This window comes from Arvicanthis niloticus, chromosome 20, assembly GCF_011762505.2.
Source record: "Arvicanthis niloticus isolate mArvNil1 chromosome 20, mArvNil1.pat.X, whole genome shotgun sequence".
NCBI classification, from domain to species: domain Eukaryota; kingdom Metazoa; phylum Chordata; class Mammalia; order Rodentia; family Muridae; genus Arvicanthis; species Arvicanthis niloticus.
In genome coordinates this window covers 2,709,413-2,733,424 of record NC_047677.1, presented here as the reverse complement: position 1 = coordinate 2,733,424, position 24,012 = coordinate 2,709,413, and the positions used below count along the sequence as shown (strand labels likewise).

At 39.1% G+C, this 24,012-nt stretch overlaps 1 protein-coding gene across 4 annotated transcripts in view; it reads right to left on the bottom strand.

Annotated features, from left to right (window-relative positions):
- Tbc1d32 (TBC1 domain family member 32) overlaps positions 1-24,012 on the bottom strand; it is a 210,303-nt gene that overhangs the window by 183,529 nt on the left and 2,762 nt on the right. For 3 of the 4 annotated variants that reach the window (XM_076917033.1, XM_034524089.2, XM_076917035.1), the window contains exons 2-4: positions 23,249-23,410; positions 11,887-12,064; positions 350-418 (exon numbers count right to left, since the gene is read on the bottom strand). In XM_076917033.1, the coding sequence (XP_076773148.1) occupies positions 350-418; positions 11,887-12,064; positions 23,249-23,410 (409 nt within the window). The remainder of the gene's footprint in view (positions 1-349; positions 419-11,886; positions 12,065-23,248; positions 23,411-24,012) is intronic. The other variant, XM_076917034.1, reaches the window with a different exon arrangement.

Here is a 24,012-nt window from a genome sequence, read left to right as displayed (position 1 = left end):
CTGGATTATGTTCACACATACACATGAACACATGTGCACATGTGGACATACAGGAAGTAAAGGAAGAAAGAAGTAAGCAAGCGAACACAGGAGAGAGACATAAATGTCCATTTCAGATGGAAAAATTAATCAAGGTTACCAACCGAGAACTGCTTATAATAATAAATACCTAGCATCTAATCCCCCCCCAAAACAACAAAAACAATGAATGAAGAGAGAGGGAGAGAGAGAGAGAGAGAGAGAGAGAGATAAAGCCCAATCAACCACAGAAACAAAAACCTCAGCCCAGCTACTACTGGTTGCAGTCTAGACTGTAAGAGCGCCGTATGTGACAATCTTTTAAACTTACCTCTTTAGGTTGCCCAGGATCCAACTGATCTAAAATCAATTGTAGTTTCCCTTGACAAAATTTGTAACTCTGTAATGGAATTGGCAGAACAGACAGTTATGTAGAGACTTCCAGCAGGACCACCGTAAATGACTGTTAACACAACTTCAGAAACACGGTCACTCTGAACGAGGGAAACAAAATCCTAGCTTTTCTTTACCTTAAGTCAGAACTAAAATTCTGTAACAGAATACTGTAACTTCCTGAACATGAAACTGTTTGCTGAATAACCATAATGTATACATTGTAAGACTCAAAAGACATTTAAAACACATACATACATACATACACACACACACACACACAAAACAAAAATAGCAAGCAGCCAACACTAGACAAGCAGGAATACTCAGCACACTGAGCCCTTCTGTGTGACCCTGCACTTGCTTTCACCTCTATACTTCATGAAATTGTCCAAAACTAAAAGCTCCCAGTTGAGAAGGGCTATCGTGCACCCACAGGCTCCTCCAGAGATCTGCACACTTGCTCACTTCCCACTGAGACGTTACCTCAGAACCAATCCCCTGGACAGCCGTCTGTCCACAACCTGCATCACCTTCCACACAGCTACTGTTGATAGCATGACATGGTCACAGGCAGTTCCGAGTGGGCCAGGGTATTTCCCGTACTACACGCAGGTCTGGGCCTTGTTCTTTTTCACATTAGCACCTCCATATCTAAAGGAGTGCCCAACTACAGGGCTAAGTGCCCAACTGCAGGGTTAAGTGCCCAGCCTTTTGTTCAGGAGAAAAATTACTCCAAAGTTAGGCGTGGTCCTATTGTCTTTCTCTATGGAAACAACTAGAGCGAACAGGCCTAGCTGCCCCAATGACAAGAAAGTCCAAATGAATTTAAGATTTCATATCAGACAACACACATTTTCTTTCAAGTTTGGGGATGGAAGTACTAGTCAGAAGTTACTTGTTTCTTTTCTAAAGGATCTGAGTCGGGTTCAGGAGGGTCACAACTGTCAACAACTCCAGTTCTAAATTTCAAAGTCTCCCAACCATCATTGGTACACACACACACACACACACAAGTATATACTCATACAGACACACATATAATAAATCTTTAAAAATTATTAGAAAAGACTTAAAAGAGTCCCGTCTTGCTTATTTTAAAACTGTATAGTTTAGGTACACATGTTACTACATTTTTATTCTAGAATTATTTGTTTTATTTCATATGTATAAGTGTTTTGTCTGGATAACAGGGTATCTGAATAAGTCAGAGGAAGCATTAGATTCCCTGAAATTGGAGTTACAGATGATTATGAACCTCCATTGAAGTGCTGCTGTTTTTGAAAAACATGACAACAGAGCCCAAGCTTAGAATTTCAATTGAATTACAATCAAATAACTAAGATTATGAAAGATAATGATAGAATACACACACATACGCAGCAAAGTAGCTATCTTGTTTAATGAAAAAATATATAGATAACTTGTAGAATAGAAATCCTACAGATAACACATACAAACACCTTTCTATGTGCACACTTGAACATACACAGCATACACATGCACATATACATGTATATGAATGAGAGTATATGCACTAAAACATGTGCTTATATAACTTACTATACATACTCACTGAACTAACAGAGAAGCTAATATATTTCCTCTGCCAGGCTCTTCCACTGCTCTCATGTGACTGATTTATGCTACTATTTCTACCATATAATTTTGCCAGATTATTATCAGTATCCAAATGTCTCACCCACAAGCTCATTAAAAGATTGAAAACAAAACAAAAAAGAGTGCTGGTTAGTTTCTTTTCAATATGACACAAGCAGAGAAAAGCTACTTTCCTGTCCTGGGGAGAGGGATCCTCAATTACAGAATTGCCTCCATCAAACTGGCCAATGGGAACGCCTATGGTGCATTTTCTTGATCAATACTTGATGTGGGCAGGCTCAGCTAAGCAAGCATGAAGAGCAAGGCAGGAAGCAGCTTTTCTCCACGGTTCCTGCCTCTGCTCCTGCTTGAGTTTCTACCCTGACCTTCCAGAATGATGGACTATGGGACATGTTAAGCAAATAGACCTTTTTCCTCCCCAAATTGTTTTGGCCAAGAAAGCAAACAAAGGCAAACAATATCACAGATGCAGAACAGTTGTATTCAGAGTTCTAAGACCTAGCTCCTTCTTCTAGCCACCTTATCCTCAACTCCCATCTCTCTTCCTCAGTCCTGCCCCACAGCATCACTGTATCCATGGGCTAATTGAGTGCTTTGTCAGGAGCCATAATGGGACAAGCTAATAATGAGCAGATGATCATCCTGAAATGCTTGCCTCAGATTATTATATAATCTGCAACGAGTGTGCCCCATTAGCAAGGCTGTGGTGGATGTGATTTTAGGAAAGATTCCTGCTATTAATATGCTTTTCCCATTATTATTACTATTACACATATGCAACTATCACTAAGCAATAGCACTCCCCTTTGTAGCAGATCTCTGCAGATCCACAAAGATGTACTCTCTTGTAGTGATACTATATAGGCAAATAGATGACTTCTTAAGTCTTAATGATGATCCTATAAGAATTCCTAAAATTATATCAGTGATTATTAAGCTCTTTTATAACAGGACTGCTGTTAAGTCCCTCAGGCATAGTCAAACTGCAATGAGAACTCTGCCAGTCTCCTGAGTGTTAATTGCCCTGAGAGAGATAGTAACTGGACCTTCTCCTACTCAGAGCACATTCCAAGAGATTGTAAAACAATTAACCTAGGTCACTAGAGGAAATCCACGATTTATTATAGGTACGAGGACAGAAGAGAAAATATTGCCTGGGTTCTTCTATACAAAACTTCACTAATTTATAGTTTCAAACTTTCTGCGAACCTGTGGAGCTAAACAGGTGATGAATGTCTAGTTAGATAATTACTTCTAATGGATATTCATGTAAACATTCTCTGTTGTAAACTTCTATTTCAATTTATGATTTGAATTTTGGTGTGAACTTGTGATGAACCTTGTAACATGTGATCATGTACTCTGAATGGTGTATAAATAGTGAAGACAGAGACAAAGGAGTTAGTTAGAATAGAGTTAGTTAGAATAGTCAGTTAGTTAGAATAGTGAGTTAGGTTAGTTAGAATAGAGAGTTAGAATAGAAGATAGAAATAGAGATAGAATAAGAAATTTTCCTTTTCCCAAATAGAAAAGAAGTCTTCCTTTTTCCCACTTAGGACCTTTCTGCTTTTCCCCTCAGATAGCTTTCATAGGATACTTTTAACACTTAATAAACTCTATAGTAACTTTTCTAAGTGTCTTTTCTTCCTGCGACCCAGCCGCAAGTAGAGCCCAGCAGTTCCTGCTGAGATAGAACAAAGGCCACGTTGCCTAATCCTCTGCTGTTAGGCTACAGGTGTTAATCACCCTAGCCTGCAGTCTCTTATCCTCAGAAGAAGTTTTTAGGATAGTACAAGGCTATTTACTTAACTCCTTGCTGGTCTTAGGTCTGGGATGCAAGTGCCAGTTTCTGGCCACTGGATCGCTGACTGCAGGTCAGCTACAGTAGCAAAGGGACTGCCTCAAGAAGAACCAGACTGAGGAGGAGAAGAAGGAAGAAGCTGCATTTCTCTCTCCCTTCTCCCCCAAGCCGGGGGCTGGCCCTCGGCAGTGCTTTCCTTTATCATTATTAAAATTTGAAAATTTTCAAGCAAATCTTACATTTCTCTATTATCTATATAAGAAAATATGAAATAACTGCTTTTCACCTACAACAGTCTATTGAAGAAGAAATCTGAAAACATAATTCACTGATACCCGCAGTAATCCATTCTTATCTCCAATACTGTTACAAGCTCCATAACAGCTGTGACAAATGGTGAGCAAGCAATTACTTGAACATTCTGTTACACTTGATGAGACAAGCAGTATTATGCTAAGTAGCAGCCAATTAAAAGATAATCCTTAGTTCTTAACAGAATTCATCTCTTTTAAGTGGCTGATATAAAAAAGACTTCAGGTTTTAGTCTCTTTATGTGCAATATCCCTCCCAGATACTGAAATCTCTAACGTTATACTTTACAAAATTGTCATAGCTCACCAACATTGTAGTTCCTCAACTTTCTCCTCCTCTGTCACTGATCAACATGCTGGTTTGAATGGAGAAATGGCCTCTATAGGCTCATATGCATGAATACTTGCTCCCCAGTTGGTGGAACTATTTGAAAAGGGTTAGTGGGTGTGGCCTTGTGGAAGAGGTGTGTCACTGGGGGTGAGCTAGACCACTCCCAGTTAGCTCTCTCTGCCTTCTTACTTGTGAGCATTCAGCTACTGCTCCAGAGACATCACTACCTGCCAGCTGTCATTATCCCTGCTATGATGCCATGGGGTTTGACCCATTGGAACCATGATCCTCAAATTAAATCATTTCTTTTATAAGTTGCCTTCTTTACGGTGTATTATTACAACAGGAGATATACAAATAAGATACCACATTTAAAGATCTTTCATTTCTGCTTCTTCAGAAGTCAGTCCATAGCCAGGCAGCACTTGATGAACTCCCTGTGTAGCCAAAGCTGGCCTTTGGAACTCCTTATCCTCCTGAATCCACTTACAAATACAAAGTACAGGGAGCACACGGATGTGCCACCACCTACTGTTCAGCTTTATTGTCTTTAACATCCTGTGATCATTCACTGTAGCTAATTAACTTTCTTTTTTGACGTGAGATTTACCCAACCCAAGGAACCTAATGGGCAAGGTGCATACATCTGTAAACTCAAAAATGCTAGACCCATGCAGCAGGTTTCAGAGTTCAAGGTCAGCTACATCAAAAAATCTTCACTAGAAATTTTTAAATTAGTTCATTAACTTGATCAATTCATTAATTAAAGGGTGTCGATCAAAATAAGACACCAAATATCTCTTAATATCTCCTCTGACAATTCTGCCTCGACTCGTACTAAAAGCATGAGCCACCTCACCTGTCACCTATTTGTCTACAGTTAAACTTCACAAATAAATTATACTGTGTTAGCTCCAATACAAACATTTTATCAGGAGAATGTGCTTTTTTTTTTTTTTTTTTTTTTTGCTACTTGTCATTCTAGTACCATCTGATATGGAAAACCTAACTTGACCATGTCTCCCCATCTGAGTCTCCACATCTGAGTCTCTATTCGAATCACAGCACCAAATTCAACCGCCATTGGAACTAAAACAAAAAAAAAAAAACAAAACAAAACAGAAAAACAACCATAGCTACAACCTTGGTTCTGATTTGCACCAACTTTTAGAGTTCATCAGTGAAGTTTATGGATCATTTTCTATGTATTACTACCAAGCCTCCTCAGTCCAAATTCTCATTGTTTCTTCTAACAACAGAGACCGCCTTCCAACTTGTCTCCTGACAACTATGCCCCTCCATGCTCCTACACCTACAACATAGTGGAAGTCCTCTTGAAAGCACTTCTCTATAAAACCTTGAAATGATTTCCCTTTGCTGTGTGAGCATAACACAACATAGCCGCAGAACATAACCTGTCTTGAATATTTACTGAGCATTCCAGTTTTATAGCTAGGATCTATAAATAATGACTAAAGCATAACCTTTGCCTTCACTTCACAATCTGGTCCTCATCAACCATTCCAAAATACTCCCCCAAAACCTTCTGTAACCTTTCATATAAAATACCAAGAGAGGCTCATATATACCGCTAGTCTAATCTGACTTAAAGCTGGCCTGCACTATATTAAAAACTGCTTTTGTGCTGTTGCTTCCTATTGGATATGTGTAAATAGTCACAACACCTAACTAGAACATACTTAACTAGTGCATATAAAGTGTTTACTTCAATGCATATTTCCTGGATTTTCAGTGGTTCTAAATACTGTCTGGATGAAAAGCTCCTGAGGGGGTTAAGCAGTCTCTGTGGCTTAATCTGGAAGGCACCACATGGATCTGTTGTAGGTAACAGATGTGACCATGACAATATAAGAAGCTTCCAGAAAGAATTAAGATATATAATTGCATGTGTTAAAGCAGAAACTAAAGAAGTCATTTCTAAGTGTAGTATAAAGGAGAACAATAGATGGTCAAAACTTTTTGGATTTATGTGTATATAGTGCTTTATAGTAACTGTCACCTGTTGTTCTGACATGATCTTCCATTGCTACCTTAATTAATGTTTGTCTTTATCCTGATTAGTTTTTACTGTCACCTTGACATAACCTAGAGTCCTCTGAGAAGATGGAAGCTCATATGAAGAACTGCCTTCATCAGACTGGCCTGTGGGCATGTCTGTAAAATATTTTCTTGATTGATATGAGAGGCCCCAGCCTGCTGTTGTACCGCCATCTCTTCGTATGTGGCTATAGGCAAATCTATAGGACATTTCCTTGATTGGTGGTTGATGTGGAAATGCCCAGCCCATTGTGGCCACTGGCACCTCTGTGAGGTGGCCTAGGTTAACTATGAAACAGGCTGAGCAAGTCAGCAAATCACATTGTTCCGTGGCTTCAGTTTCAGATCCTACCTCCAGGTTCCTGTCTTGATATCCATAACTGATTAAGTATAACTTGAGAATTGTAAGCAGAAATAAACTATCTCCTGCCCAAGTTGCTTTTGGTCATGGTGTTTTATCATAACAAGAGAACCCATAACTAGGACGCTGGTAAAACTTTGTTAATAAACTTTTTAAATAAAAGTTCAAAAAGAAATTTGAGGTTGAGAACGAAGGTCAAAGTTCATCAGTAGTTCAGCTGTAGTCTATTGCAGACTGACTTAGCTCAAGATAGATTCAGAATTAATGAGGCTCACCTGAAATATCCTTTCTAAAATCATAGTACCTACTTATAAATAAACTTGAAATAATTTCAAAACCAAAAGAATATTCTAGTGTTCTTAAATGTTAAGCTTATTCCAAAATTTCCTGGATGTTTTAGTTACACTGATCAAAAAGAAATCTGTGCTCTCCATTAAAAGTGCTACATGTAAAAATACAAAGTCTGTTGTTATTTTCAGTGATGAAGAAGCAGTGAAGTATTCATTTAAAAAGAAATATTAGCATGCTTAATCAAAGTACTTTAGTTTTCTGGTGTCAAACTGCCTCCTCAGGAAACAGGCAAACATAAACTTAAGCCTTACCTACCCAGGTGTTCTCTCAAACTATCTGATCTTAATGAAGCTGGATGATATTCTCGATTTTAAAAGTCTCACCCATCTTCCTCTTTCACCTCTATATTTTTAAGATTTTAGGCTCTTGCCTTTTTGGTTTTTTTTTTTTTTTTTTTTTTTTTTTTTTTTTTTTTTTTTTTTTTTTTTTTTTTTTTTTTTGAAACAACCATTAAGAAAAATAACCAAACAGAAAACATCAACCAGAGCTGAACATGGAGGAGTCCAGCAGGTGGCAGTTGTGCTACCCCGATCTTACTCAGTCCTGATGAGGCTGAGAATGGCCACTGTACTGTCCATGTCATCCGGGCATAGAGCACCGCAGAGTCTGGAGGATTTCAGAAGATGCCAGAAAACGGGTTAAGCTGGAGACATTAAAGTTTGAAGAGGTGTGGAAAATAATAATCCATTAGGAGAACTGATTAGGAGAACTACACCTAGGACAGGAAAAAGGCACTCAACAAATTCCAACGGGATGAACTCAGATTCTAGCAATAAAATGGAACCTGTGCTATTCCCAGAAAAAGGAATCCATTCCCTGCCTTTTTCAGCTTCTAAAGCCTGTCTGAGCTTCCTGGCCTTCTATGCCATCTGCAAGCCCACAGACACATCAGTCCAGGAACCCTGGCAGCCTGTACACCACACCCTCTACCCTGAGCCCCTTGGGCTTTTCGCATATAAACCCCTGTGATTCTGTAAAGCCATGAGGAGCCCACTGCACTTCTGCACATAAAGACAACTCAGTAATACCATGCTCACAGGTTCTAAGGATTAGCACATGGACATCTTAGGGAGGGCAATTACTCTGCCTATCACAAGAACCAAAGGATGGTTCATCACAATGTGAAGTTTCTTATAAAGCAAAGAAGAAGCTAATGTCCGAAACAGCTAACAATGTAAGAGCAACAGCTGAAAGTCCCTTATATGAAGATGGCATCTTCTTCATATAAACTATACCGCCTGAGGTAGGTTTCTCTTAAGAGAACAGCAAGCCCATTACAAAGCAACATAACACTTGTTTTGTACTGTGCTAAATACTATGAGAGGAGAAGATGGCAGAAAGAAAGGACAAGAATTGTGAAATCTTAATGTATATTGGAGGGAATATTCCAATTTTTCAGCAGGAAAGAGCCCAAAACCAAACTCTTCCATTGCTCTGCTCTAACTTTTGGTAAAACCTATTATCCCTTCTGTATTTTTCAGTATCTGGAAGACTATATATATAAATAGTCTCCAGTTTTTCAGCAATAGATTAAAATACAGATACAGTCAAATTACAATATTTCAAATAATAATGAAAGGACTATTCCATTCATAAAAATACAACACCAAAATTAAATCACAATCACCAGAATGAATGGGTGATCTACAGAATGTGAAGCCATTTTCTGTCATTTTTACATTAAACAAGGATTAATGCCTAAAATTAATTTGGCTAAAATTAAACAGATAAAAAAATCACTCAATCAATAGATGAGTTGCTAAGCCAAATACATAGTTCTCAATAAAGGATGTGCAAATGGCAAATATACATGTGAACAATGTTCAATAGCTGTGAACTGTCAGGGAAATGCAGTTTAAAATAGCTTTGAACCAGAGTCTGGTTAACCCCTGTCAGAATGGTGAGGTTATGAGGAAAGAGACCCTTTACACAGCTGGTAGAAACATAAATGAAAGCAGCTACTTGGAAATCAATACAGACATTACTCAAAAACCTGAAAATAGAAGTCTAATATGCCCCAACCATAGGTGTGTTACGTATTTAAGAACTGTAACTCAACACACCACAAAGATGCGTCTGCATGCATGTTTACTGTTGCTCTATTTTAATAACTGAGAAATGGAGTCACCTTGGATGTCTATCAAAAGATGAATAGATAAAAGAAAATCATACATAGACACCATGGAAATTTAGCCAGCCATAAATTAAAAATAAATAGACACTGAAGAAAAATGCATAGAGCTGTGGTCACTGTGTAAGAGAGATAAGCCAGACTCAGAGTGACGAATGCCACCCTGGTTTTTGTTTGCAAAATCTAGATGTAAATCTGTGTGTGTGCAAAGGTCATGAAGGTACAATTGAACCTGCTTGGGAGAAGGGAGGAGACTAGCAAGTAAAAGGCATTGAGGATGCTGAGGCAGTGGAAGAAGCAGGTGAATGAGAACAAGTATAATGAATGACAAACGTGCATGAAACGTCATGATGAAACCCATTCATTTGGATGCTCACTGTAGGTTTTGATTATAGAAAAGAAAAATCCAGATACATTGATTTCAGCCCAGAGCAAGTACCGATCCTGAAGGGATCAATAAGGCTGGCAGTGGTTAATGGAGTTCTTACAAGGCACAGAGTCCGTCTTCTTGCTGTCATAGTAAAGGATCCAGTGTCCAGCAGCAAGCAATGAGTGGTAATAGTAACAGCTCTATTATACTAACAGTAAGCTAGCTGATGGCAAGGTATAAGACCAGCTACTCCTAAAAGGCTATCTTTCTTGTGGGCTGATCCAAGGTGGCTTACTTATATGGGCAACAGATGATTTCACACTAATAAACAGTTTCTCACAGACAGAGGTATATGGTCAAGTGATGAGTCTCTGACCTTAGTCCCTGAGACAGAGACAGCTGTCAGTTCAACAAGTATCAGGAGGAAAGCTCATCACTCCCTTGGCCTTTTCCTGTCACTGACTGGTATGTCAACATAAAGTACCTGGTGTGTACACACCGGGTGGACTAGAGCAGGGGCTGCACTGCGCTTCTCCCACTCGTCATCAACCTCACAGTCATGAAAGAAAACACTGGCTGATGCTTAGGAATGATTGGAGTCGGGACCTTTATAGAGTAATTCAGCCAGACCTTGATCAGTTTCCTGTCAAAGCATCTCTAACAAGCAAAGGCATGCCCACACACCTCTTCGAGCACACAAGCCTGAAAGAGCTATCTGGTATATTCTAGCATTCACATGTTATGAATGTCTTTCAGAAAGTGCAGACAGTGTCCTCATGGACAGAGTTCACTTTCAACCCAGTTAAACTTTCCTGAGACAATCAGATTCACAAGGTAGATGCTAGATGATTCAAATATTGCCTGTGCGCATGCAAAAGCCACAGATCAGAAGGTTTCATTTGAAGAATCCCAGCAAAACAAAACTTAAAAACAAAAATATATGGAATTATGACTTCATTCACTCAAAACCAGAAAGCTCTGTTATTCTAATCACTAGAACTGACTCAACATTTGGGAATTAGCAAGTGATAAACTCCTAGCTACTCAATTAAGCTTACATAGATCTGAAAACTTTCATTTGGGCCCGGGCATATTAACGATGTTACTTTTTCTCTTGTTTCAGTGTATTAAAGAGGCTCATTAAATAAGTAATATCATTTAATGGTGAGCTCCTAAGTCCTAGGATGAAAGTCTGTCTTTTAATTTCTAAAGAGGTTCAGTTAAGCAACTAAACCAAGCCCATGAATACACTAAGGTTATCTTCTTCCCAAGAGCTGTAACATGGGAAACTCTCAGTCTCTCCCATCCTCTGTGACATCGCGTCAGCCTGACTTGTAGAGTTCACAACTCAACAGAGTCTCTCCTGAGCAAGAATGCAATGGCAACTAAGCACAGCAACTGTGAGCCAGCTCTGACCACTTCTGAGTCAGCACTGTGCAACCGTGCAGTCCCAACGGTGCTACTGTGCATCTATTTCTTCATGTTGATCTGAGCTTCTCCAAGCGATCTTTGCAACATGCTTAGGTCTACTTTCTGAGTATGACCTTCTTTATCTATGGTGCCAGAAATTAAGGCCAGGCCCTGAAACATGCAGGATCGTCTTCTTGACCATCTGTACCCACTGCAGAGCGGCAAGAGCCTTCTGACATCTGTTGACAACTGATGCAGGTGGACAGACTGACCAAGTTTGACCTGGAAGCTTGTCGGGGGCTGCTGGCATATGTCCAGCTGCTTTCCCTTGTCTTCTATTAGGACTAATCTAGTCTCAAGCCTACCTTTTTCCTATTCCTGCTATAATCAAATGACAGGTATTTCTACTTAGGTCTTGGTTAGTAGAAATGCAAAATCTCTGTTCCAGTGTCTGTTGGTGTCAGAAGATATACTGCTATAAAGGAACTCAGAGAAGAAAGAACCTGAACTTACAATTACAGGGTACAGTGTGTCACAGAGGGGATTCCATCAGGCAGGGACTTGAACAGTTAGTCATAGCACACACATAGTCAGGAACAGAAAGGAGTAAGTATGCATGCTTACTTGTGCTCAGATTACCCTCTGTGCACTTACACAGCCCACGATGCTCGGTTTACACATCCCAGGATGCTCTGCTTACACAGCCTGGCTTACCAAAGGGTACAGCCCACCTGATTGAAGGAGGAGTCACTGTCGGAGCAATTGTCTGTGCAGCAGCTGCCACTCTGCTCCTTCTGCATTTTCCTCTGCCTGTCCTGACTTCGGGTCTCATCTTCCTCAGATTTGTTGATCATTGACTGGACCACCACCATCATCATGTTCTTCAGAGAATGCATCATTTCCTTATACCTTTAAATTAAAGGGAGACTTAGTAAATGAACTCGGGATACTCAAGTACTTTTTTTTCTGTGAAAAAGAAAAAAAAAATTAAGAACATAATGCTAACAGAGAAAAGCTAAGCTTCTGTTTCAAAAAAAAAATAAAAAAGGGCACAACAGGCTGGCGAAATGCCAGGGCTGCACAGAAAAATCCTGTTTTCAAAACTTAGAAAATGTAAAAAAGGAATTCCAAAAGCATATGATTTCTTATAGTTTTTTTTACATCTGGAAATATGAAGTAATGTGGTAAAAATCAATACAGCTCTAAGCCAAGCTGTCTTAGTGGCAAGCATTTCTGTTACCAGCAACACAAGAAAATATTCACACCACACCATAGTCAGGCTATGACACAGCACAGTTCATTCCAGTCCCTCTCCTCAGTTCTCTCTCACTTCTCCACCCTCCTTTCTTCATTTCTTCATGTCTATGGGCACCCACAGCCTCGACTAAGACGTTCTATGTTTTCTCGGGATCTAAGTAGGAGTTAAGTAGTCAGTGGCTACTTTCCAAGAAAAGCCACAGAAACAATTATAAGTGGTGGCAAAAAACAGATTCTTGAAGTAAGACATAAAACTAAGGAAATTTTTACATCCCCTCAACTCTGTAAGTCTAAAAATGTCTCTAACGGAGAAAACATATCATTTTAAGACTTCTTTTTACTTTAGCATTTTATGTGTTTTGCCTGTATGTGTTTCTGTGTAACATGTGCATGCAGTATCTCCAAGGATGAAGGGGAGATGGATAGATACCCTGGAACCAGTCTGTGCACCATGGTGAGATCAAGAGCAGCCTGACACACAGAGGAATGCACGGTCAGAAGGAGGGAGGGAGGGAGGAAGGAAAGAGTTCTTATATCCATTAAGATCTGTCCATCAAAAGATGTTCTGGACAGGCATGGTGGCACAGCCCTTTAATCCCAGCCCCTAAGAAGCAGGGAGAAGTATGTCTTTGAAAATTCAATGCTAGCCCGACCTACAAAGCAAGTTCCAGGACAGCCAGTGCTACAGAGTGAGACTATGTCTCAAAGAAACAAAAGGCTGTTCTTCCCTTCCTCAGTAATTGGACAGTAGCTAAACTATGCTCTCTCGGCACTCTTTGTAGTTAGGAATGTTCAAATGTGCATCTCGATGTCTCCGTTCCTTTAAAATTTACAATCTGGTGATTTTTCTGGATGTAGTGTGGTATGCCTTTAATTCTAGCTGTCTAAGTGGAGACAGGCAGAATTAGTGCAAGCCTACTGAGAAAGAAAGAAAGAAAGAAAGAAAGAGAGAGAGAGGGAGGGAGGGAGGGAGGGAGGGAGGGAGGGAGGGAGGGAGAAAGGTTAGAGAAAAGGGAGGGAGCATGAGAGAGATGAGAAAAAAAGAAGAGGCAGAAAGACAGACACACAATTTAGTAGTTTAATGGAGAAGTATAAAAAGTAAAAAAAAAAAAACATGAGGATTATTAAATCCATAGAATATCTGAGATTTCCATTTGAACATAAATGCTTTTAACAAAATTTTATTAAAAAGACAATTATGAATCTTCTGTAAAAACTTTCATGAAAAAGGTCAGAAAAGAACATAAGAGCAGTGATCTTAAAAACCTATTCAGCTGATCATAAGTATGGAGGGTTAAATGAACTGAAAGCCAGCAGCAGCTACTGGAGTTGTGAGAAGGCAAATGGAGGCAGATACAGGATGTGGACACCACCCAGACCCTCCTACAACGCTTCAAGAAACATTCGCATAAACACTGGGGAAAACCAGATCAACAATGGAGACCTGCCTATGTGCTTCCAGACTCATTAAATAACATGAAATACCTAAAAGGATGCTCTTGTATGTGCCAAAATTGGAGAAGTAAACATCAAAATGTTTAATTAGGGAGGTGGTTGGAATTACTACAATAAAAATGTACTGCTGCCACGTGACCTTTGAGTCATTTTCTCAAGAACTCTATACAACTTAAAGTCTATTATCCATAGTTCACAAACCATAAGACAAACACCCATTAAGCCCTTTTAAATCTTTGTGAGGTAATAACTGTCTTAAATTTTATACATGGATGAACCAAAGTTGAACAAGTTAAATAGCTTACACAGAGATTTTTAAAATAATTTTTTAATAGTGTCATATAAAACTCTGCACTTATCATTAAAGGGCTTCTATTGTCCGAGTAATTTTAGCATTCTTTTTGGAATAATATCTATATACTGCCACTTCTCCCCAGTAGGTAACAACAATAAATAGTAGTTGTCACAGAAGAAACACAACTCCTGTCCAGACTAGCTTTTGAAAGTTTACTTTAAAAGTAAACTCGACTTCATGCTTTACACTACAGGAGCTGATAAATACGCAAGTACAAATTCCAGTATCTCTGATACTGGGTTGGCAGATTATTATCTGTGGTGGTTTACATCAGAATAGCCCCTGTGGGCTCACATGTTTAAGTCCCTGAACTCTAGTTGGTGGAATTTTTCACAGCAATAGAAAAGCATCTAAGATATTACTTTATTGTTCTAAACTGACTTTCCATTAAATAAATTCTACTGAAGCACATGCAGACTCTTTCTATTATGCATTACTTAAGGCTATTTTCATACTGTTCATACAAGGTACAGGGAGCAAATCTAAAATGCTTATTTTATGTCCTTTTATAGAAAACATTTGTCAACCTCTGCCATAAGAGACAATGAAATACCACAATGAAAGGAACCTGCCACCTGGGAGGAGGACACTGAACACCCACCAATCCCTCATTTGTGTGCTCCTGCAGATACATTAATTTCTTTGAGGCTTATGTTTTGATGCTTCTCAGTTACAGTTATTCATTACATATTTTGCCTAATATATTTCTTCCTTTATATTTCCATTCAGCCTTTTGCATGCATCATAGCACTTATCACATAGAACTGAAACTATTGTACATTCAGTTTCTCTTTATGGTATGGATTAGTATAGGGTAGAAAACATCGTATTCATCTTTACAGTATACCACATTGTGGTTGCTCGTTCAACGTATAACGAGTACTTGATATATAAACGGGGGTGGGAGGACTACTGCTAAAGAGAGTTTGCTGTCAGCATCAATCTGTTTTCCTTGCTAAAAGTAAACTTGAGCCCAGATACATTAATAAAGGAAAGAGGTGTATCTCAGAGGTTGAGGGATCACAAGCTTACACCAGTTTCTGCCCAGCTCTGGTCAAGAGTTCACGACAATTCACATGAAAATATCAAGACTGTTTGAGAAAGGGGTAGATAATGTGATGAGATCAGAAGGCAGCAGAAAGAGAGGGGGCAGATTTGCTTTTTATAACATCCCTTTTTATCTCGTTCCCTGTGGCAAGCATGCATGCTTGTTCACTCTCTTGCTAAAACTAATAAGGGTCCAAGAACTGCCTTAATCCCCTCTGAGCCAGCTGTCTTCAATGACCTAATTCTCTTGTATTTAGCCTCTCTTCAGGGTTTCATCACCTCGTAATTCTGCCATAATAATGACCAAGCTTTGAACACTGCTAGAGAATAAACATTGAAAGTATTGTAATTTGTAACATAAAACTATTTATAGTGGCAAATAAAACACTTTCACTTAATTAGTAAGTATCTAACATACACAAGACACTTTCTAGGCATTAAGATACAGAAATAGAAAACAAAAAAAAAATCATATAAAAATTGAGCTTTGTAGAACACCCATCCTGGTGAGCAAACACTGAAATGAGCAGAAGACAGATATAGATGTTATCCTTTATTAGTGATAAGAGAGCTGAAAGGGAGAGAGCAAAATAAGAAAATAGCCTGAGCAAGGAAAGGTTACTGGTTTAAGCAGAACTGAGAACAAAAGGCCTTACAAAGGTCTTTTATGACAGTAAACTAAGACGCCCCCATGTAGTCTAAGAAAAGGGCACTTTACCCAGCGAGGCAAACTGAGGGCATTCCTGAGAGATGCACAGACTGGACTGTTTAATAAAGAGCAAAACTGGCATGGTGGGAGAAGTATGAAAAACAAGGTGGCTAACAGCTTAGGAGTGTGTGCAGGGAGCTCATGGCCAGCCCTGTGGGCTACACAGAGCCTTGTATTTGTTCTACAGGAGTGCTTCTCAACCTTCCTAATGCTGCGACCCTTTAATACAATTCCAGATGTTGTGGTGATTCCCCCACCATAAAATTATTTCTGTTGCACTTCATAACCATAATTTTGCTGCTCTTGTGAATTGTAACATGAATATCTGATATGCCGGGTAGCTGATGTATGACCCCTGTGAAAGGGTCGTTAAACCCCCAAAGGAGAAGTGACACACAAGTTGAGAACCACTGCACTATAGGATGTGAGGGGCATGGCTGTCAAGAAATCATATATATATATATTTACATTTCAGATGCCATCCCCTTTCCCCATTTCCCCTCCCTAGAAAACCCCTATCCCATGCCCCCTTTTCCTTTTTGCTTTTATGCAATTTTTTAAAAATGTTAATCAAACGCTTTATAAGTTTCGTAATGCTCAATCAGAAGTGTAACCCAATACCCAACCTAGATATATAAACTATCTTTGACTGGTGGAGACACGTGAACATCTGCCTCCATGCCACACCCCTTTCTCTCTCTTTCTCTCTCTCATCACCTAGCTTCTCCTCTCCTTCAGCGTCTCCTCTCCTTACTCCATCTCTTCCTCTCGGTACTCCTCCCACCTTAGCTCCTCCTACATATCACTCTTCCTGTTAAAATAACACTTTTCTCTCAAAATACAATTAGAGCATAATTATTCCTAATTGTACCAGTGAGGTACAAGAGAGACTTAATACCCAATCCATCATTTTGTTGACTAACCAGAACCTCTGTCATCTCTCCTAACTAAAACACTTAGTTTTGAACCTGGCTTTTTTCTTGGCTTTAGAATGAATGTCAGCTGAAAACCACCCACTCAGATCTTTTCTCTCAAAGTAAATAGCCAGGATTGGCTATGAGACTATAGGTCTTCAACCCTGTCAGAAATCCAGAATGACTGAGTTAACTGAAATTATGGAAAGCACTAAGAATAGCTTCTAAAACTTAGCCAATTTATAGACTGTCAAGAAATCCTAATGAAGTATTATTGTGGAGAGAACAGCAGACCTGGCCTGCACAAGTGTTAGTTGGGGTCCAAGGGAACTACCAGAAGAGAACTTAGAATCTTCCCTACATGCCTGAAACCCCAGAACACCGAGGCTGCAGAGTCCAAGGGCTCCAGCTCCCCGCCCCGCAACACAACATCATGTGGAACCAGAGGGATCTGAGAAGCTCACCCTTCAACTCACTGCACGTGCACCATTTCTGATGTTGTGCTAATTAACTTTGACTTCTCTATATGCCTTGAGAGGGTCTCGATTTCTGTACTATCCTTGGGTGTTTATCCCACAATGGTATTGCAGAAAGGAGGGAGTCTAGTTTAATTGTTCAGCACAACATTAAAGCAGCCATGGCTGCTACTGCAGTTATTGTTCTATTCAAAATAAGAAAGGGAAAAAAAAAAACATAGAGTTTTGATTAGGCATACTGAGTTCCTGGGCTAAGGAACTATTTTCTGAACACACACTCAATTCTGTCACATAAAAGTCAAAATGTGTGTGTGTGTGTGTGTGTGTGTGTGTGTGTGTGTGTGTGTGTGTGTGTGTTGCAAAAAAAAAAAAAAAAAAAAAAAAAAAAAAAAAAAAAAACCAAGCACAGAAATATAAGAAACACCAAACGTAACAACATAACCTTCCCACAATCCACTTAGACTGCAGCTATGGCATATAATGAGAATTAAAGGAAATCACAGAAAGAAAGAAACACAAGGGAATGATCAGAACCACATATGTATATATGTGTGAGTTCAAAGAAGAAGATTAGCTACTGATTGAGAATGCAAACAACTGAATAAAACAAAGAACAGAGTGCAAGCTATGAAAGAAAAATACAGTAAAGAGACAGAAATCCCAAAGAAAAATAAAATCTGAGATGCTGGAAATGAAAAGCCTAGGAAATCAAATAAAGAGCTCTGTGCAAAGTCCCCTGAATAGGAAAGATCAAGGAGAGGACAGAATATCTGAGCTTGAACACAAAGTTGAGGAATGGCAGCCATCAAACTAGGCAAAAGAAGAAATAAAAACGAGTCCAGTGAGAAGCTCAAGATATGCACAACACCCTGAAAAGACCAAACTTAGAGACAATAGATATAAAATGTGAAGATTCTAGTTCTACAGGAATAGGAAATGTTTCTTCGAGAATTTCAACAGAAAATTCTGCAGACTTAGGAAAGGAGATGCCAATCTAGACAGGAGACACTCAGGATACCAAATAGACAAGACCAGGAGACAACATCATCACCATATCATAGGTCAAACACTAAATATGCAGAACAAAGAAAATGAAAGGACAACATAAACCCCATTTGTCTCCATTTAAGGAGCCCGTTTGTCTCCATTCAAAGACCAGGGATGATTTTAAAAGAAGGCCATAAGGCACCAGCTCCAGGAACAGACCATAAAGCCCAGAACAAGATCATAAAACCCCTTCCCAAAGAACAGCCTGGGGATAAATAACCACAAGAATAGGTAATATCTTATCCCAGGATAGGGCATCTGTGCTGGGGAAGTCCTACCTTATCCTGTCATTAAACCTTCATGACATAGGAATGCAGACCACTGACCACCTGTCACAAGCCAATCAGAAGTGGACCCCTGTGACCTCCCCAGCACTAAGGAATGAAATATTAGATTACCTAACCACTCTCTAGATATAGAACTAACATAGTAACCAATCAAAGTTATACTAATGTCACCGCTTTGGCCTGTACCTATCACAGTAGAGGTTACCTAATTTTTCTAGAGAATTCCTCTGGTTCCATATATGAAGGCCTGCTTCATATATATGAAGTACATGCCTTGGTCGGAGGTGTCATTTTGGAGAATGGTTGACCATAGAATGCTGATTGTTTCTGCAGAATAAAAGTTCTTTTTCTTTGTCTTCGCATACTATTTAAGGGTGGGGTCTTCCTTCAGCGATTTTTGGATGCTTATAAAAGTTATTGAAAGTAACAAGAGAAAAACACTAAATTACAAAGACAAGCCCATCAGAACATCAGCAGATTGCTCAAAACTAGAACGTTAAATCCAGAAGGTCCTGGATAGGTGTACTTTGAGTTCTCAAAGATAATTGCCAACCCAGAATACTATACCTAGCAAAGCTATTTGTCATAAGTGACAGAAAAAAAATAAAATTTTTCTGTGATAAAAATAGGCTAAAGAAATTATGACCACTAGGACATGCCCCCCCCAAAAAAAATATAAAAGTACCCTTCTAATTGAAAAAAGAAAGAAAAAAAAAGACTATGCACTACACTGCAGTATAAACAACACTAGAATAATAGTTGATAATAGTTGAATGGTAGAGGAAGAGAAAGAAAACAATACTACAAAAGGCCGAAATCAATATACACTTTCAATAATAACTCTGAGCATTATTGGTCTAAATTTCCCAGTCAAAGACACAAAGAAGTGAGTGAACCAAAACTCAAGAGCATGTACTTGCTGCCTCTGAGAAACACATCTCACCTCGCAGGCAGACAATCAGCTTGAAAGAATGAAAAAAGGCGCATCAAGCAAATGGACCTAGGACCCAAGCAGATGTCACAGCTGTAAACATCTAACAAAGCAGACCTAATGTCACTTTAGACTCATAAGGGAATAATCCACTAGAGGCCATTATAATTTTAAACATCCCTTCCCAGAACCAAGATGCATTCAGTTTCATGAAATAAATTCTCTTAGATGTTAAGTTACAGATTAAGTCTAGCACAACAGTAACAGGTGACAACATCTCACTCTCAGCACGGATGGAACTTCTCAATAGCAACAACAAAACCAGATGACATCATTGATCAAAGATGACTCTGTACATCAAACGGACTGATCAGGGATCTTCAGGCCACTCAATTCAAATGCTCCAGAGAATATGTTCTTCTCAGCAGCCAATAGAACTTTTTCCAAAACAGATCACATATAAGGGCACAAAGCAAAAGTCGACAACTATAGGAAAACTAAAACCACTCCTTGTGGTCATATTGGAATGTGACCCTAGAACACATACCAACTCGTGGACATTAGACAACACACCACAGAATGATAAATGGGCTTTAAAAATATCATGAAGGAAGCAAAAGAAATTCCTAGAATCAAATGAAAATAAACAGACAACACACACACACACACACAGTATGCTATACAAATAAAGCTGTCCTAGACAAGCGTATAGTTCTAAGGACCTAATAAATCATAGAGATCTATCTCAAACATATAATTTAATTGTCTATTTTATAAACCTAAAAAAGAAAAAGGAGCCAAACTTGAAATCAGTAGATGGAAAGAAATCACTATGATCAGAGAAGAGAGGTGCTCACAAGCCCTTACTCCTAGCTGATGAGCTATGGACAGCTGATGGCTTCTAGATGACAACAGTTTATATTAAAGCTGTGACCCCTGGTAGGTCCACCATGCTCCAGTGGATGGCCCCACACCCATCCATGGGTATCAATGAGTACATCTAATTGTATTCAATGGGCTTAAAAAACAGGGACAAGAAGTTGGAAGGGTGAAGGATGAGAGGGTGTATCTGGGAGGACTTAAGCAGATTAAGTGGGGATAAATATGATAAATATACATCATATGAATTATGAAATTCTCAGGAAGTTAATAAAAACATATTTTTAAAAGATCAGTGCAGAAATTAATAAAGTTAATGTAGAATTGGTTCTTTGAAAAGATATATAATATTGACAAACCCTTAGCCAAACTAAACGAAAGAGAGATAAGACTCAATTTTATTGGGTTTATCTTGAAAACATCGCATACTGAAATTGGAAAATCTAAAAGGAATGGATACATTTCTAAATGCATGTGATCTACAAAATTCAATCAAGATGAGTTAGACAATTTAAGTGGCTCTATAGCAAGCAATAAGGTTGAAACAGTAACTTAAAATGTCCCTACTAAAGAAATGTTCAGACTCAGATGAACTGATGCATGGAGGAATTCCATAAAACCTTTGGAGGAGAAATAACACCATTGCTTCTCAAACTAGTCCATAAAATAGGAAAGGTGGGAACACTATTTAAGACTCACAACATTTACACAATCCAGAAAGAAAAGTGTTTGTTGAGAATCAGTTCTAATGCTTTGATTTAATCAGGAATCTGTGTGTCCAAATGCTGAAGGTCCTTGTCCCAAATTGGTTTTTGATTGATCAATAAAGAGCCAACAGCCAATGGCTGGGCAAAGGAAGATGGGGTGGGACCTTTAGATTTGCTAGGGCAGAAAGGAGGAGGAAAAGGATCACCTTGATGCAGTGGGAGATAGATCAGATTTAGAGCTGCAGGAGAGATAGCCAAAGAGCCATGTAAGAATTCGGGTAAGTGACCACTGGCCACTTCCCTGACTGGGCCTGGGGTAGCAGGCAGAGGAATAGAACTGACCAGTCATTGAGCTAGATGGCATATTTAAAATAAGCGTGTGTGTGTGTGTGTGTGTGTGTGTGTCTGTGTGTGTGTGTCTGTGTGTATGTCTGTGTGTGTGTGTGTGTCTGTATGTGTGTGTGTGTGTCTGTGTGTGTGTCTGTGTGTCTGTGTGTCTCTGTGTGTGTGTGTGTGTGTGTGTGTGTGTGTGTGTGTGTGTGTGTGTTTCAGTCGCAGATCCAGGGAGCTGCTGGGCTGGTGGCTGGAGGAGCATGACCCGCCAAGAGCACAAAGCTGTGTAGCCCAAACTCATCTCTACAAGCTTCTGCAGAAGGGGCTGGAGAAACTACATTTCTACATTTAGAAGAATAGAAGATCCTACTATCTCTCACTGCACATAAGTCAGCCAGCCAGGAACGGTGGTACACACCTTTAGTACTAACACTGGCAGGCAGATCTCTGTGAGTTCAAGGGCAGCCTAGCCTACCAAATGAGTTCCAAAACAGCCAGGGATATACAGAAAAATCCTGCCTCAAAACAACAACAAAAAGTCAACTCCGAACAGATCAAAGTCCTCAGCATAAGACCTGATTCTCTGAAACTTCCAGAGGGCAAAAAGGAGTGTCCTTCACAAAGGGATGGAGTTTCTGAAGAGGACTCAATCACTCAGAAAATAAGACCAATTATATGAGATTTCATGAAATGTAAAGTATAACAGCCAAAGGTATATGTCCTACAAAGGATTACTATTAGTATAAACAATTCAAAAAAACTAAACATCAAAACAAACAACTGAGTCCAATAAATAAATATCCATGAACCCAGAGAGTTCTTAAAAGAAAAAAAAATGCAAATATCTAAACACTTTATAGTGTTCTGCACTGTTAGCTCCCAGTGTGACATAAAGTAATGCTACATTGAAACTTGGGAGTTTCATCGCATACCTCACCCCCCCCCCCCCGTCAGAATGGCTATCATCAAGAAATGAAATGACAACAAAGGCTGGGGAGGCTGTGGGGGAAGAGGAGCCTTTACTCACCATTGGCAGGACTATAAACAGTGCAGCCACTATGCCAATCAATATAGAAAATTCTTAAAAAGCTAAAAATAAAACTACCCTATGCTCCAGCCATACTATTTTTGGCCATATACCCAAAAGACTACATATTCGGTTACAGAGATATTTGCATATCCATATTTTTTACTGCTCTGTTCACAATACCTAAGAAATGATACTAGCTTGGATGTCCCCCAATTGATACATAAGGAAATTCTGTCATTTACATATAATGGAATTTTATTCATCTATAAAAAAAATTAAATTTTCAGGAAAATGGAACTGGAAAATACTACATTAAGTGATGCAACTTACATCCACCAAGAAAAATATCACATGTTCCCACTTGTATGTAGATTCTAGACTTTAAATTTTTTTTTCCAGACAGGATTTCTCTGTGCAGCCTTGCCTGTCCTGGAACCAGTTCTGTAGACCAGGCTAATCTTGAACTCAGAGATTTGTCTCATCTCCCTCTACCTCCTGAGTGCCACCACTGCCTGGCCTAGATCTTAATTTTTAGATCTATAATTTTGATTGGAGTATCTGCAGAAGAAGCTAAAGAAGCCCACTGACGCGGGAAGGCAGAGGCCCTGCAGAGTGAGGAGTATATACGTTGTAAAACACGTACATAACTGTTATGGTCATACTCACTCTTTGGACTCCTGTGTTCTTTTGGTAACATGCTGTACAACGGTGTCGTAGCCAGACTCCTCCCCCTGATTCTGATCAGATGTGCATTTTTCCATTTCTTCTTCAATCATAGACCCTAGTGTGTTACATATGTGCTGTCTGAGGTATTTCACAAATTCATAGCTGAAAGAAACATAAAAATAAAATGTAGTAAATATCACACTCTCAGTTATTAATCAGATCCAGGAAATCTCGCACACAAAGGCCTGTAACAAATCATGATGTTTTTGCCTTGTCATTAAGAAAATAAATAACAAATGTTGGCAAGAACACCTCCAGCCCCTAATTCTTTGCTGTTATTCAGTTAGAGAGTTAAGGCAGAGGAGCAGGATTTCTCTATGTAGCTCAAGCTGTCCTCAATCTCAAAATCCTCCTGCATCAGCATCCTGAGTCCTAGGATTACAGATGCACACCATCATGCCAGAAAGTTCTGTATCTTAGACTGACCAATACCTGAGCAACTGACACGATACAGTCCTGTCATAATACTGAATTACAGTGAGAATTCTAATGTACAAACAACATACTACATAGGTGTCATAGGTATTTTTCTTGCAAAATATCACACACATATCTTGTAACTTTAAAAATAAATTGAAAAAGTCTAAACTTCCTTTCAGTGACACCAGAAAATATCTTTTTAATATATTCTCCTGCAGCTGAGGGTAGAGCCAGTGTTAAAAACAAAAAAACCAAAACAAAAAAAAAAAAAGATAGAAAGAATT